The sequence below is a fragment of the Helianthus annuus genome, chromosome 8, assembly GCF_002127325.2.
Source record: "Helianthus annuus cultivar XRQ/B chromosome 8, HanXRQr2.0-SUNRISE, whole genome shotgun sequence".
In the NCBI taxonomy this organism is placed as follows: Eukaryota; Viridiplantae; Streptophyta; class Magnoliopsida; order Asterales; family Asteraceae; genus Helianthus; species Helianthus annuus.
In genome coordinates, this window is record NC_035440.2 from 31,095,343 (window position 1) to 31,112,539 (window position 17,197).

Sequence of the window (17,197 nt, forward strand, 5' to 3'; positions counted from 1 at the left end):
ATAGATCAATAGTAGTATTAGTTTTTAACCAATGTTAACTATAATTGTCATCAATGCTTATAGTTTAGATGTAAACATTACTTTTGTGTTTCTTCATAATTCACATCCAGAAGTCTAATGCTGACCATTCATAAACTTCGCTTGTTATTTAATTTAATATCGTAAACATGCTCCTTGACAAAAAGAGGGAAAAAGCAGTTATATTAATTTAAAATATATATAAAAAAATAACCCATGATCTACAACTCTATATTGAGTGGTTCATATAAACCAAATATGATTATAATTGTAAAGTAGTTGTTTAACCAAAACACCCTATCATCCATGCACCAAACAACTCCATCAATTTTATCAACTCTATATTGTATCATCACACCCCCACTATATATGCCCACAATGCCACACACCCCTTCATTATCAAACACACACATCTTCCCTTTGCCATTCAAAAAGAAACACCACCCAAATGGCTAATATCACTTCTACCATTCTCAAATCCACAATTTGCATCTTTTTGCTAGCAATTTCTCTTCAATGTTCCAATGGGACCCGCATCCTACTTGATACGACAAACGATATAACACCTGTGGCCCCATTACCAACTAGTCAACCTGATACGAGTGATCCAATAGATAAAACTGACACCCCTGTGGAAGATCTACCACCAACGCTACCAAGTGGTCAGACTCCTACCACTGTTGCCCCTGCACCAGTGGTGGGTCTGACCACTCCATTACCAACTACAACACCTAGTGTAGCGACACCTACAACCAATGTGGCACCAGTGGTTACCCCTGTAGGTGTTACATCGACACCTGGAGGTGCTACACCTACAGGAGGGGCAGGTGTTGTTGCTGCCGCAGGTGTTGCTGTTGCAGGTGGAGAACACCCGACTTTAAGTTTCTTTATGCATGACGTTCTAGGAGGGACTCATGCGACAAGTAGGGTGGTTGCTGGAATCGTAGCCAATTCGGATGCTAACGTTGTTCCTTTCTCTACCCCCAATAGCCAAGTGTTCCCAATTACCGGCGGTGTCCCCTTAAACAACATTAACGGTATAGTCAATAACAACAACCTCCCATTCCTAGCCGGTTTCAACGGTAACAACCCAAACAATCCTAACGCCAACACCGTCCTCCAAAACACCGGGAACAACGACGTTGTAAACGGAGGAAACAACCTACCATTCGTCGCAGCAGGCCAACTTCCCGCTGGCATAACACTCCAACAACTCATGTTTGGTTCAATCACCGTCATCGACAATGAAATAACCGAAGGACACGAGCTAGGCACCGGTGTGCTTGGCCGAGGACAAGGTTTCTACCTTTCAAGCTCATTAGACGGGAGCAGCCACACGTTCGCGCTAACAACTTTATTTCACGGTAGTGACCACGAGGTGGATGACACGATTAGCTTTTTCGGGGTCCATCGGACAGCTTCCGAGATATCGCATATCGCGATTATTGGTGGGACCGGGAAGTATGAGGAGGCTAAAGGGTATGCAACCATTGAGAGTCTGCCTCAAGTGAATGATCACACAACTGATGGTGTTGAGACCATTGTCCATGTTAATGTGTACCTCACTACACCATAGACACTTTCCTATACGTTTGTGTTATGTGATTTTGTTTGTGCTTGTAGTACTTTCTTGTTTATTGTTGTAACTTGGAGTGATCTGTAATCAAATGTGTTATTTGTCTATTTTTAAAATTTAGAATTGGTTTCTTTTATATGACATGTAATTCGAGTGGGGTAAAGATATGTCTTTTAAAAAAATTCTTATTTTTCCTCCAAGTATAAAATCAAGACGAAATAAAGTGTATTGTTATATTATCAAATTTGAGTCACGTTTCATTCCATTGTGTGTTACGTTAGAGAGTGTTCAACTGTTATGGTGGCACAATAGGTGTCAAGTGGCAATCGACGGTATGGTTTCCGAGGGAACGCCCAAACCAAACTCTGAAGCCAGCGTGGGCCAGGTTAAGACAATATAGTTTGGCCAGAGTCGGACAACAAGGCTTTCCGTTTTGAAAAGTATGGTAGCTTAATACTAGAAAGTAGTTGTTCTAAAAAAGAAAAAGGTAATAGAAGGCTGGGTTGATTTGTGAGACCAAAAACTATTTGCTTTTGTACCAATTAATGCGTCCCAAGAAAAGATAACAAATAATTAGAGCCCATATGAAGCACAGTCAATAATGGGGGCCAATGCCAAAATAGTAACCAACTTCCAATTCAACCCAAATAATAAAAGAAAATTCTAAGACCAAATAAAACTGGTCTAGCCCAAACCGGAATGATAGGTCGACTGACCCGCCCCTAGCGGTCTGGTCCAAGTCTTTGTTTTCCTTTCAACTTGGTTTCCGGTTCAGTCCTGTTCACAACTAGGGGTGTTCATGTGTCAGTTTCCACGCTATTCAGATTTAAATCAGGTTATTCAAATTTAAGAAACTTCAATCTGGATTCGAATATTCTTGTTGAATCGGTCAAAATCTCACAAATTCAAAGTCGATTTGGAAACCTAACTATAATATATGTTGATGGAAATTGTTATTCAACAATTTAATCTCATGCCCAGTAAGGAAATTTGAGTTTTGTTTTATTTTCAAAAGTATTAATTAATAAAACATGGTTTAATCAGTAACATAGGCCAAAATCTCAAGCAAGGTCTCCCCTCCATAAGTGACTTGTTCATCATTCAATCCAACATTCGTAACTTTCGCATAACCCTTCGCGTTAACATACTTTCCGGTTCCACCGACGATGGCTAGTTGAGACTCAGACACCCCGGTCCTATGAACCCCAAAAAAGCTAAGGCTATTTACGTAATTTCCACTCTTGAACATAGCCGTAAACAACACACATTGGCTATTACCGTCTATAGAGCTAGCCACATAAAACCCTTGCGCCTTCCCGATAAAGTTGGATCCGGACTCATGCCCTTCAGTCAACTCATTGTCAAAGACCGTGATGGTCCCAAACATGAGGTGGCGAAGGGCAAAGCCAAATGGCAACTGGGTCCTTCCGGACCCAGTTTGAAACACATTTGTTACGGGCCCTCCAAGACCAATGATGAAAGGCATGTTATCATTGTCCGTTGCTTGAACCGGGGAAACCATGCCATTGGGTTTGGCGAAAGGGAGTAAACCTTTGACTGTCGGGTTGTTGACTATGCCCGTCATGGCACGGGTCGAGGGGTTGGGTCCGGTTAGAACTTCATGCATGTAAAACAGTAGGGTGTGGTGTGATTTGGGTTGTGTAGAGACTGGTGCAGCCAAAGGAGCTAGATTGATCAACATGTAAACACTGAATTTGACTAAGCTTCCCATTGATAGAAAGTTATTGGATATGATGTGTGCATCATATATTATTCTGGGTCAAGAGTGGTGCAGTTAGGATGTTGACTTTATGGTCTTGGAGTGCATAGTGATTTAGTTAGAACTTTGACTTCTAATAGATATGTTTTGATTTGAGTAGGAGGTTAATTATGTCCATGATGTGGATTATATTTGCCTACACCACTAGCTAGATGTACACAAATCAAGTTCCGGGTGGGCCCAAGCTGGTTCGGATGGGTCAAAGATGGTCAAAACCAGTGTTTTGTCCAAACCGGTCTGGGGGGGGGGGATTTGTTCTGTTTGGGTTTGAACCGGTTCGGTTTGGGTTGACCGGTTTTAAAGTATGTGTTTACAACCTGTAGGCTCAGGATGGTTCCAAACTTTGTCGGGTTAGAAACTGGTTCCGGTTCCCAACCTGGTTTTGTGTTCACCTCTACCACCAGAACGTCTACTATCGACACCACCAACACACTACCGCGACGCCAACACCTCTATCTAGCGCCACTAAACAACAAAAAAATATAGCAAGTGAACCCATTTTGATTTTTTTCCTTCTAAAATTACTCATTTCAACCCAAGCCCATTTTTGTCAGACAGATTAATACTTTTGAAAAACAACACGTTTATACCCAAACCCATTTTGCTTGTAACCCGTTTTGGTTGAACCCATTTTGACCCAAACCCGTTTTGACTTGTTACCATACTTACTTACTTAGGTCCATCTCTTCTTAAAAACAGAAACAAAAAAAAAAAAAAAAAAAAAAAAAAAAAATTAAACCAAAACAAAAGTGGTACTATTAAGTCAGGCAAACCAAACTTCACTTTTATTCAATCATATCTAAAAAATAACAATCATATCTATTGATATACAACCTTATATTACAAGCAAACCAATCTCTATAACCACATCCTATATATGCGAACCACGCTAAACCATGGCTCAACAAAACCGTGAGCCCAAGTACCCGGCTCATTACCTACTTTTACAAAAAGAATGAAAACGTTCATCAAACGGCAACCAACTCTGCTGCAAACTCATTAAATAAAAAGGCTTCAATCTCTACAACAATAGAATCCACTTCATCCCGCAACTCTAACCACGCTTCTTCCCAAACCGAACTCTTAGTTAAGTCAACGTTGACTTCGCTTTCTTGACTAAGAAGCATATTCCAGAGTTCTTCCTCAACCACATCCCTCTGCAAAACATTACTCATTTTTCTCCTCAAAGACTTTGACCAAACAACCTCGGTCAACCCTATGTTTATACGGTCAAACAAGAGCCGTCTATCGGCTTTACTCCATGACTTCTGGTTCTCGTATTTCCTCTCTAATGTTTTGAATATTGTAGGGCTTGTCATGCATGTTTCAAAATCTAACTCCATATTGTCACCATGAAATCCAATTTCGTTTAGCACGTTGACTAGGTACGAAAAGTGTTGACTTTCTTTTGGGCCTAAGCATCTAACAGGCTTTGTGTTTTGACCAACAGAAACAGATCTTTCAGTAGCATCTTCATTGCTTAAAACAACCGATTCGGAATTATTAGACTCGTTTTCTTCCGATTCTGACTTTAGAATTTGAAGTTTCATCCATAAACCTAAAGTATTTAACACTAATATTAGATTCTAATACACACAAACACAAAGATTTTAAATTATAAAAATAATTTTAATAAACTAACCATTAAGATCGGCGCAAACACTCTCACCATTTTCAGAGCTTGACGAATTGTCCGGTTCCAAAACTGAATTCGGACTAGCCTGATAAGCTTCACCCGTGCTCCTTATGAGTTCATCATTAACGTCTATGCAACTTAAAGGCGTAAATCCCTCTTCACATCGCAATTCCTGCAAAAAAAATGTAATTGCATATGTTTATAATCTTCCGAAAAAAAAAAAAAAAAAAACATTTTTTATGAATATAACATGATATAAGTATTACCTTTACAAATGAAACATCAAAAGAACAAGACAGCTCAGCAGCCCGAGAGTTTGTAGACGCGTTTTTATCGCGACCCACAGAGCTCAATCTCAAATCACCTTTCGTCGCATTCTTGAGCTTCGTGTTGCCTCTAGATGATTTATTAAACTTTTTCAATATCGGTAATTTTGTAACGGATTTATCTTTCCAACCATCATAGTTGCTAGTAACAACTCGTGTTCCCAACTCTGATCTTTCCTTCGATTCAAGATCCACCACAGAAGACATTCCACCAAGTTTAGTAGACCAAATTTCTTGACAAACTTTTGTTCTTTTCGATCGTTCTAAAAGCTGCTTCTTAAACTCCCATCCACTATGAGAATCAACTAAAAACAACGGTTTAGATTCTCGCTTAACACTCCCTAAATTCGGTCTCAACAACACCAAACTCTTTGCACCCAAATCATTTTTTCTTGTTTGATGATCAACAACCGGTGATTTCAAACCCTGCATACCATTACAAGAATCTTTATTTATCTTCTTCTTAATTTTCGGCTTTTCCCTACTTGTTCTTAATCTTGATCTTGATCTCTTCTCATCTGAACCAATAGAAGCAACTCTCTGCATATAGTTGTCATAAAACACTTCTTGTCGCCTATAAACCGTCTGCTGCTGCTGCTGACGTGGCGGTAACGCGTCAAAACTCATTAACTTTGCAAGAACACTTGACTTGTGTTGTTCAGTTGCCATCATCTTCAACAACTTGAAATCTAAATTCATAAGAATTGACTTATTATTTATTAAGAATATTAATTTGAGGCCAAAAAGAAATGTGACAAAAAATGATACCAATTATGACATAGGAAACCATCATAGCTAAACAAACTCATATACATGTTTGAGAAAGAACATAATCAATCATTTAACAGCCACTTCACCAACCAAAAGCAAAACAGAATCACATCAGTTTTTTACAATATGATGATCAAAGTGACAAAATTAATTAAATTTCACATACATAGCACATATTCTTGAAACAAAATTAAATGAATAAAAAAGGTAATAAAAGCAAACCTTATATCGAAGTTTGTGATCCAGCTGTAATTAATAGAAGATTAATGAATGAAGTGAATTGAATTGTGAAAAGAAAGAGTGGAATTGAATAAGGGTGCGGCGTAAATGAATTGATATTAGTGAGAGAAGGTAGGGTTTATAGATTGGAGATGTAATCAATCACTGTATACAAATAATATATGTTTTGTGTGTTGGTCAACGACCTATATTTGGCGCTACTTGTGTATATGCGCCATAAACTGTGTCCGGTAATATGATGTTTATTATTTTGATGGGAAATTATTAAATACAGGATACAACGAACACGTTTTCTTTTTGCATGATGTCGACTCCCTCGTATTTATATTTTAAGTAAACCTCAATTTGTGTTTTTATTTGATGTGATACGTTGTTGTAAGAATCAATTTGTGTCCCTTAATTAAAATAATGGTAATGGACGTTTAAATTCTTATTTTTTTTAAACGACAAATTTCTTTTATTATATGTCGTCTATGGGACTTGAATCCAAGATCTCCCTCTCTCAAGGTATTTAAAGGATTTGCCTTTACTAATGGACCACCACCCCATTGGTGCTTAAATTCTTATAGTTTGTAATTTGAGAGTATATAGTTTGTAATTTGCGATTCACTCGATGTTAGATATTTTAGTGTAATTGGGATTTACTTGGTGATCAAAGTGAATAATAATACACATCAAGCAAGTTAGAAGGTGCGAGAGTGCACACTTGTTTGAGTTATTATAATTCGAAGTGTACGAGTGGAGCACGTACTCTACGGGGGTTCCAAGGGGGCAGTTTTCTTGATCATTCTTTTTCTGGTTCAGACAATTTTTGCACAAACATACCTTGGTTCAATTTCTCGAAAATCAGAGTTGTATCCGATTGAATTATTCGGGTGAACCACCGAAATAATTTGATCTGAGAGTGACTACATGCCTCTCTATTCATCCGGTAATCTGAAAATTCCCCAACAAAGATCAAATTATTTTATATGAATATGGCAAGCGGATCAATGGAGGATATGACAAGCAAGTTTGACAAACTGGAGAAGTTCGAAGGGCAGGACTTCCGAAGATGGCAGAAGAAGATGCACTTTCTTCTCACACCGCTGAAGGTGGTGTACGTGTTGACTACTCCAATCCCGGAGATACTGGAAGAGGGCAATCTGGAGCAAATCAAAAAGAGGTCGAAGTGGGAGAACGACAATTACATATGCCTTGGCCACATTCTGAATGGTATGTCTGATCCCTTATTTGATGTTTACCAAAACGTAGAAACTGCAAAGTTATTGTAGGACACTTTGGAAGCCAAATACATGGTAGAAGATTCTTCTAATAAGAAGTTTCTTGTCAGTAATTTTAACAATTACAAAATGGTTTATTCAAGACCTGTCATGGAACAATTCAATGAATTGTTACGAATTCTAGGGCAGTATGCTCAACATGACATGAAGATGGATGAGTCCATCTCGGTTTCAAGTATCATTGACAAGTTACCTCCTTTCTGGAAAGATTTTAAACATAATCTGAAACATCAGAAAGGAGAGTTAACTTTGGTTGAACTTGGAAGCCACTTTAGAATTGAAGAAGGCTTGAGAGCACAAGAAAAATTGTTGGTTAATGATGAAAAGAAACAGGGTGGAACGTCTTCTGTGAACATGGTTGAGACGGGTGAATCATCCAAAGGAAATAGTAAGTTCAAAGGGAAACGAAAGTTTCAAGGGAACAACAATTCGGGTCAAAACAAAACGCAGAATTACCCTTGCTGGAAGTGTGGTAAGGTTGGTCACTTTAAGAGGGACAGTAAATTGATGAACAATGCCAACAAGTTTGGTTCAAAGAACAAGAATGAGGCTGGTTCTAGCAGGTCCAATTACCCGGGCAAGCAAGGTCAGAATTTAGTACAATTTAATAATTCGATTCAGAATTATGTATCACTAATTTCTGAGGAATTTGATGTGCAGGATGATGATACTGCTTGGTGGGTTTCACTCCTGATTTGGTATAATCTCCCTTGTTAGTTGGTGAAAATAATGTGATAAGCATGAATAAACGAATAAAATCAGCACAAGTCAGGCAGTTTGGTCAGGAGTTTGCGGCTTTCACACCTATTCCCAACTGAATCGCCTGACTTTGATTGAAAATTCGAGTGCAATGATAGTGAAGAATTGCAGAATAAGCACATAAACTAGGTCTATTGGTTCCTAACTATAGTCTAGGTCTCTAAGACAGCGACCCGGACTAGGTCGTGTCTAACCTAATTCCCTATAGTTATGGCTCTGATACCAATCTGTCACACCCCAACCGATGGCGGAATCATCGGGGCGCGACACTGAGCGAAACAGATTGTCCAGATGTTTCCACAACAACTATTATTACAAATTCAGTTAAATGATACGTCCCATACCGTATCCCAAATAAATAAACAAGTTATCATAGAAAGCAACTAGGCAAATAATTCCGTTTCGACAACTCAGATTCAATTATTATTACAGACAAATTGTTTATTATTTCTAGACTCCCTGGCCTCGATTTCATCACCACGCGCCTAAGCATCCTAGCAACTTAAGCACCTGTCACATACGTTAAAATAAAGTCAATACATAAAATGTAAAGGTGAGCACACAAGTTTAATAATAGCATATAGTGTTCGAATAGTTTACGCATAACCAGGCACGTACACAGAGGAAAACGATGCATGTTAATTATCGACATGGGACCATCGATACCAACGACTGCGGGTTGACCATCCGAGACGGTTCGCAATACATGATTACCACCGTAATCCATGCAAGTAATTGTCCTTAACAACCCCCGTGTGAACGGGTGCTGAGTCCAAACTATAGTACTATGTTGCTAAGGCAGGTAGATAGCATTCCACGTGTAAACATAATAAATAGCATTCATTTAGTCAAGTAGCACATGCAAATGGTCAGCATTCAAATAGTTTGTGTTTGATTGTGATTTGATAGGTAACGTATGTAACACCCAAAAGTGCTAAAAGCAAAAAGGGATCGAGTATACTCACAGTGATTGATTGTGGATTGAAGGAAGCGCTGAGAGTAGGATTAGCCTGAATAATTTGATAGCATAACGATAAGTAACGCGGAAAATAAGACAAGCGTGAATGGATCGAATGGGCTGGTCGATCGAACGGCAGGTTCGATCGAACGGGCTGTTCGTCGGCTGGTATGTCCGGTTGGACAGTTCCGTTCGATCGGCCGGTAGGCTCGATCGGCTGGGCCATTCGAGTGGATTGTTTCTTCCTCTGGTGTGTTTGTGTTTGAGGATTTGAACTTTTGAAGTTTTCGTTGCAGCATTTGAGAACACTGAAGTGTTCCTACCTTTCAAGTCGATCGATCGAGCGGTTCGCTCGATCGGCTAGCTCACTCGATCGGCTAGGAACTTCAGAATTAGTCCTCAACTGAATGTCACTCGATCGAACAGTCTGTTCGATCGGCTGGCATTCCCTACTACGAACTAGTTGTGAAAAAACGATTAAGTGTTGAAGAGTAGTATCTCATGATCCGAAGAGTAATGTTCACCAAACGCAGTTCGATCGAACATCCCTTCCTCGATACTATGCTTCATGAAATTTTAAAGTGTGAGACCATGTGCTAGCCGATCGGCTGGCCCGGTCGATCGGCTGGTATGTCCGATCGGCTGGGCTGTTCGAACAGCCTAGCCGTTCGGTCAGCATCTCTGACCTGGTCGGCCTTTCATCTAACACTTGGCTGTTTGGTTACTTGTCATTATATCGAGGTAGTTTGATAATGAGTTGAACTATGACACCTTCGTCCTTACTTGTCTTTCCAGCTCGGACAGGAATCACCCAAATCCGTTCGTTGAGCGGTTCGGAACGTCGGCTTAGAGTTTAACCCATTGTCGGTGAACCTCGTAGGTAGAACCCAAATCTCGAACCATCCAACCATTGGAATGATCGGTGGGTTGGCTCAGGCTCCGTTTCTACCGGTTTGAAGACATTGAGTGTAAAAGAGTTGAAAGAAAGTTGGGATTCCTTCTTTCAATTCTTCACAACATGTGGATGTTTAGATCTTTGATAGATCTTAGCTTGTTTATGTGGAAATCGGTTAGATCTAAGCCATTCATAGTTGAATGAGGCCAAAACATGACGTTCTTCAAGAACACCATGATGACATCACCCAAGAACACCTAGATCTTGGTGATTTCACGGTTAGAATTCAAGTTTTGAAAAATAGAAAGGTGTGGAATCAAGTAATGATAAAAAACGTACAAGAGTTAGAGTGATAACTTACCGGGATTGAGAGAAATCTGAGAAAAGATGAAGAATAGGAGCTGGCCGGTCAGAACTTTCCAAAAGTGGAAATGAAGACAAGGACAACCCTATTTATAGGCTTCCAAAAGAGGAAAGTGGCAACCGATCGGCCAGGGGCTCCGATCGAGTGGGCTGCTCGATCGGCTGGCAAGATGCTAGCCGATCGGCTGGCCTGTTCGATCAGGATACTTCCTGTTCGATCCGCTTCACACTTTGAGTATTTTGCGACAGTTTTCGACGTTTCGATTTCGATAGACGCTGATACGAATACGATAGGGTTCCTAGTCAAATTACTTTTAATCCCAACCACTATATCTAACATACAATCTTCTATAAATCACGTTTCGATGTCGTTTTCGATTGTGTTTGATTGCTTTTCGAGTTTCGATTCGATCTTCGATTGTTTTGCTTGAATACCACACCAAACATAAAGTAAACATGCACAAGTAACACATAAGGCACACACACACGTATAACAATACCACAATTCGCATAATTCGAGTCTCGAGCGATGATTGTTGGGTCGGTTTGATTACTGATTAGTTAACTTTATCGCATTGTTACTTCCTATCATTCACAGTCGTAGATCGGTTCGCGTTAAAACTCATTCGATTACTTCGATTCTTGCTGATTACAACACTTACTCCACATAATACAACTAAAACATAAAATAGACTATCTACAGTCAAAGAAAGTCAAACTTGACTTGGACTTTGACTTTGACTTTGACATTCGAAAACACGGGGTGTTACAGCCTCCCCTTGTTTAGGGAATTTCGTCCCGAAATTAGGCTCGAAGGCTACACAACGCCGTGATTTACCAATTTGATGCTCCAGATCTATTTATTTAAACAACTGCGGGTACTTGGCCTTCATGTCACTTTCGAGTTCCCAAGTGAACTCCGCGCCTCGTTTGCCTTCCCATCGGACCTTCACGATCGGGATGCGAGAGCGCCTGAGTTGCTTGGTTTGGCGATCCATGATTTCGACAGGCTTTTCCACGAAGTGTAATGTTTCGTTGACCTGAAGATCGTCGAGTGGTACGATTAGATCATGATCAGCAAGGCATTTTCGGAGGTTAGAGACGTGGAAAGTCGGGTGGACGTTACTGAGTTCCTCCGGTAGCTCGAGTCTGTAGGCAACTTTTCCGATTCTTTCCAGAATCCTAAAAGGTCCAACATATCGAGGCGCGAGTTTCCCTTTCTTGCCGAATCTGACCACACCCTTCCAAGGGGATACCTTTAGGAGTACGTAGTCACCAATGGCGAATTCCAGGGGCTTGCGTCTTTTATCGGCGTAACTTTTCTGTCTTTTCCGAGCTTTCACCAAATTGTCTCGGATCTGGTGGATTTTGTCAGTCGTTTCTTGTAGAATCTCAGGACCGGTTAGTTGCGAGTGACCGATCTCGTGTCACACAATAGGCGATCGACATATTCTACCATACAAAGCCTCGAAAGGTGCCATTTGGATGCTGGCATGATAGCTATTATTGTACGAGAATTCCACCAATGGCAGGTGTTTGTTCCAACTACCACCAAAATCTATAAGACACGCTCGGAGCATGTCTTCAAGAGTACGGATCGTTCTTTTAGTCTGTCCGTCGGTTTGAGGATGGAATGCAGTACTCAGATTAAGCGACGTACCAAGGGCCGCTTGAAACGTTTCCCACAATCGCGAAGTGAATCGAGCGTCACGGTCTGAAATGATGTCACGAGGCGTACCATGATTACGAATGATCTCATCGGTGTAGATTTGGGCTAGTCGTTCCACCTTATAGTCTTCTCGTATCGACAAAAAGTGGGTTGACTTCGTGAGACGATCAACTATAACCCAAATACTGTCGTGACCTAATGGCGTGGGCGGGAGTTTTGTTTTGAAATCCATAGCTATGCTCTCCCACATCCATATAGGTATCGGCGGTTGTTCGAGTAAGCCAGAAGGTCTTTGATGTTCGGCCTTGACTCTTGCGCAAGTTAAACAGCTTCCAACGTAAAGGGCGATATCCCGTTTCATACCCGGCCACCAGTACTTATAGCGCAGGTCCTGGTACATCTTGTCCACACCGGGATGAATGGAATATCGGGACTTGTGGGCTTCGTTCATGATAATCTTTCGCAAATCGGTCCGCTTAGGGACCCAAATTCGGTCCAGATAATAGAATATCCCATCTGATTTGCTTACTAACTGAGCTCCATCATGATAGATCCTCTCTTTCTTTAATGTACGCTCGTTAAAGCAAGCATGTTGAGCTTCGCGAATAAGGGTTTCGAGGTTGTGCTGGGCTTGGATGTTTCGGGTACTGAGCACGTAACTCTTTCTGCTGAGCGCGTCAGCAACCACATTCGCCTTGCCTGGGTGATAACGAATCTCACAGTCGTAATCGTTGAGAAGTTCTACCCATCGGCGTTGACGCATATTAAGCTCTCTCTGATTAAAGATGTGTTGTAAACTCCTGTGATCAGTGTAGATCGTACACTTAGTGCCATACAGGTAGTGTCGCCAAATCTTCAATGCAAAGACAACCGCGCCTAGCTCGAGGTCATGGGTTGTATAGTTCTTCTCGTGGATCTTGAGCTGACGAGATGCGTAGGCTATAACCTTGTCTCGCTGCATGAGGACACAGCCGAGACCAAGGTTAGAAGCATCACAGTAGACAATGAAGTTGTCGCTTCCGTCGGGCAGCGTAAGAATCGGTGCGTTGCACAGCATATGTTTGAGAGTTTGAAAGGCAGTCTCTTGTGCGTTTCCCCACACAAAAGGCTTGTCCTTATGAGTAAGAGCGGTAAGCGGCACAACGATCTTAGAGAATCCTTCGATGAATCGTCGATAATAGCCCGCTAGTCCGAGAAAAGAACGAACTTCTGACGGGTTCTTAGGCGTAATCCAGCTTTTGACAGCTTCAATCTTCGCAGGATCGACATGGATACCCCGACTATTCACTATGTGACCCAGAAATTGAACCTCTTCCAACCAGAATTCGCACTTGGAGAATTTGGCTTAGAGTTGGTTCCCCTGGAGTAACTCGAGAACCAAACGTAGATGTTGCGCGTGTTCGGCTTTCGTTTTGGAATAAATCAAGACATCGTCGATGAACACGATGACGAAACGGTCAAGATAAGGCTTACACACGCGATTCATTAGGTCCATAAAAACCGCGGGTGCGTTGGTTAGACCAAAGGGTATAACAACAAATTCATAGTGGCCATAACGGGTTCGAAAAGCGGTTTTGGGAATGTCTTCTTCTTGTATCCGTAGCTGATGATATCCTGAATGCAGGTCGATCTTAGAGAAACATGCTGCACCTTGTAGCTAATCAAACAAATCGTCGACTCGGGGCAAGGGGTATCGGTTCTTGATGGTTAGCTTATTCAATTCCCGATAATTGATGCACATCCGGAACGATCCGTCCTTCTTTTTGACGAAAAGGACTGGCGCGCCCCAAGGAGAGGTGCTTGGGCGAATAAAGCCTTTTTCGAGTAATTCCTGGAGTTGGTTCGAGAGTTCCCTCATTTCGGATGGAGCGAGTCGACAAGGGGCTTTGGCAACGGGGTTAGCTCCAGGAATGAGGTCGATGCGGAAGTCGATATCACGACTTGGTGGTAGTCCGGGAAGATCGTCAGGGAACACCTGAGGAAATTCACGAACCACTGGAACATCCTTGACTTCAACTTTCTTTTTCTTTCCCTTCTCCGCTACTACAATGTTGGCCAAGAAGGCTCGGTATTCCTTGCGGAGATACTTGCTGGCCTGAATACACGACATAAGCTTGAGACCTTTCGACGCTGTTTCACCGTATACACATAGAAGATCACCATTTGCAAGCGAGAATCGAATCATCTTTTCGAAGCATACGATTTCAACATGGTTTTCTCGAAGAAAGTCCATGCCTATTATGACATCAAAACTTCCGAGTTGCATCGGAATAAGGTCGATTGGGAAGATGTGATTATTGAGTTCGAGAGTACAATCACGGAGTACTGAAGTAACGGCAATAGTTCTCCCTGTAGCGACTTCGACTTCGAATGACGAGGACAGATAAGAGCGCTTACGACTAAGGAGCTTCTCGAATTCAAATGACACAAAGAAGTTATCGGCTCCAGTATCATACAAACATGATGCATAAATACCATTCACAAGGAACGTACCATTAACCACGTTGTTATCCGCCTGAGCCTGGCGGGCATTGATGTTGAAGGTTCGGGCATGGGCTGCTTGCTGCTGTTGCTGAGGCTGCTGTTGTTGCTGTTGCTGCTGGGGCTCTTGCTTAACCACCCTGTTCGGACACCTGTTTACAAAGTGGTTAGGGTCACCACATGCAAAGCAGACTCGAGCATTGACTGCAGGTGCTGGAGCTGCTTGTTGGCCTTGAGGGGCGGGGAGTAGAGCTTGGTTGGCAGTAGCTTGAACTGGGGCTTGACGAGGACCATAGCGACAGTTCGCAGTGAAATGACCGTACAGGTTGCAGTGAGCGCAAAAACGACAAGCTAGACCCACTGAATGATGATAAGAGCATGTCGGGCAGAGTGGGTGAGGGCCTGTGTATGCACGCTTGGCTGGCGGTGCATTGATCACTGGGGCTGAGCGAGGGTGCTGCTGCTGTTGAGCTGGTACAACTTGTAGAGGAGTGGCGTTTGTCGCGGCAGCACAGCTCTTGTTGCTGGAGCTGTTGTTGTTCTTCTTCTTCCTTCTCGAGGACTTGGAGGATTGAGCAGATGAGTCGGTGGGCGTTGCAGTGGCTTGGTGCAGAGACTTGGTTTGCTTATCCCAGAAACCAGACTTTACCCGCTTGTCATTAATCTCAGCGGCTAGCAGGTAGGTTTCTTCGATCGTTGCTGGCTTGGCGGCGTGAACAAAGTCGGCTACACAGTCGGGTAGGGCTCAAAGGTACTTCTTGATGGCTTGATCTGAGGTCTTGACTTAATCAGGACAGATGATGCTAAGCTGCTTGAAGCGAGCAGTGAGAGCAGCGTTGTCTCCATCCTTCTGCTTGATTCCCCAGAACTCGTCCTCCAGCTTTTGGCGTTAATGAGGAGGGCAGAATTCTTCGATCATGATTGCCTTCAACTCCTTCCATGTCAGCCCGTAAGCTGCATCATTTCCGCGCTTGTTTCGTTCAGCCGTCCACCAATCTAGAGCACGGGACTGGAAGACGCCTGTAGCATTGAGAGTGCGGAGATGCTTGGGACATCCGCTCTGGTGCAGAGTGACTTCGACCGAGTCGAACCAGTGAAACATGGTTGTAGGACCATCTTCGCCAGTGAACTCTTTTGGTCCGCATGCTTTGAACTGCTTGAAGCTGAAAGCAGCCTTGCTTGATTCCTTAGGGATTTCAGCTCGGGATTCTTCTGACGACTTGCTAGCGTTTTCATACACCTCACTCACAGCTTTCGCTACGGTTTTGGAGATGATAGCAGCGAGACGTCTGTCCCTCTTTTCCTGGCGAGTAAGTGGGTGTAACGCCCGACTCTTTTGTACTTTCCATTTATAGAAGGTTTTGATCGTATTTCTATTTTTGGAAACTTTGTATTCTTGTAATCGTTCCCTTCTTTGTAATCCTTGTCAAACCGAGACTTGGATCATTAATGAAGCTTATATTTTGTTACATCTATGTTAAACGCATTCTATATATGCTCGTATCTTCGACTTCGTGAATCAATCACTGTTTAAACGTGATTCTTGGAAACTATGTATGAAACTTGCAATTAATCTAAACTTATGCATTGAACGTATTTTGAACGAGAACGACACTTGATTTGATACTTATACGATTGATTATACTTAGTTTATACTCCTCATACTAAATCATAACCTAATCCATGCTTTTGTGACAAGAATGGCCCTTAAAACACCTTAAAAGCATCAATTACACAACTTCAGGGGCCAAATTGTAAAAAAAATGAAACTTACCCAGAACCACAAATGGCTCACGGCCCGCGTGAACTTAGCCTGAAACCTCAGGCGGGCCGCGTGGGGATGCCAGATCGGGAAAAAACACAACAACTGATTATCTACGCGAATTAGCACGAAATCCTAAGTTCTAACACTCCCCAATCACCATTAAGCCACCTCTAAACACCTCCAATCATGCTCAAACTCTTCCACTATAAATATACACCTTCTCCAAGCATTTCTACACTTTCAACACTCACAAATCACTCCAAATTCACTCTCAATTCAGCTGTAAATCTGCATTTTCGGACATATTCATACTCTTGCACAAAAGTGAGTATAACTTGCTCATTTCTTAACGAAATCACTCGATTCTTCTTCCTACTTGCTTGGATAATCATGGGGTTTGATTCCTTGACTTCTCCTTGGAGAAATCAGACCTGGAATTGCTCCGAAATTGTCCACAAACTTTCTGTTTTGTTTCAAGTTCTTCAAAAGTTTGTTTAAACTCATCCAACTTGTGTCTAACACATCTCAAGCCTATGTCCTAATGCTTACAACCTCTCTTATGGTTGGTAAAGCTTAAAAACAAGGTTGAGACACTATAAATCAGAGGTTAAAACCTCAAATACTTTCTGTTTTATTAGGGTATTTCACCCACAAGTCATGTTCAAGCTTGGTTCTTG

At 41.9% G+C, this 17,197-nt stretch overlaps 3 protein-coding genes across 5 annotated transcripts; 1 reads left to right on the forward strand and 2 right to left on the reverse strand.

The window, feature by feature from the left end:
- The first annotated feature begins 428 nt into the window (after positions 1–428).
- Positions 429–1,730, forward strand: LOC110872535 (dirigent protein 24). The gene has a single exon (XM_022121346.2). It carries the CDS (start codon positions 467–469, stop codon positions 1,592–1,594), a length of 1,128 nt encoding a protein of 375 aa, XP_021977038.1. The 5' UTR covers positions 429–466; the 3' UTR covers positions 1,595–1,730.
- Positions 1,731–2,575: 845 nt separating this feature from the next.
- On the reverse strand, positions 2,576–3,275 carry LOC110869813 (dirigent protein 25). Its single transcript, XM_022119030.2, has one exon. The coding sequence runs from the start codon at positions 3,219–3,221 to the stop codon at positions 2,631–2,633; it is 591 nt and encodes a 196-aa protein (XP_021974722.2). The 5' UTR covers positions 3,222–3,275; the 3' UTR covers positions 2,576–2,630.
- Positions 3,276–4,132: 857 nt separating this feature from the next.
- LOC110872536 lies at positions 4,133–6,558 on the reverse strand. 3 transcript variants are annotated; one of them, XM_022121347.2, is made up of 4 exons: positions 6,330–6,558; positions 5,277–6,025; positions 5,017–5,182; positions 4,133–4,932 (listed from the first exon to the last, which is right to left on the reverse strand). In XM_022121347.2, the coding sequence occupies exons 2-4, from the start codon at positions 6,006–6,008 to the stop codon at positions 4,343–4,345; spliced, it is 1,488 nt and encodes a 495-aa protein (XP_021977039.1). In that variant the 5' UTR covers positions 6,009–6,025; positions 6,330–6,558; the 3' UTR covers positions 4,133–4,342. The 3 variants fall into 3 exon arrangements, with proteins under 3 accessions (XP_021977039.1, XP_035832506.1, XP_035832505.1); XM_035976613.1 differs by lacking the exon at positions 6,330–6,558 and adding an exon at positions 6,105–6,174 and having other exon boundaries at positions 5,044–5,182; XM_035976612.1 differs by lacking the exon at positions 6,330–6,558 and adding an exon at positions 6,105–6,170.
- Positions 6,559–17,197: the final 10,639 nt, after the last annotated feature.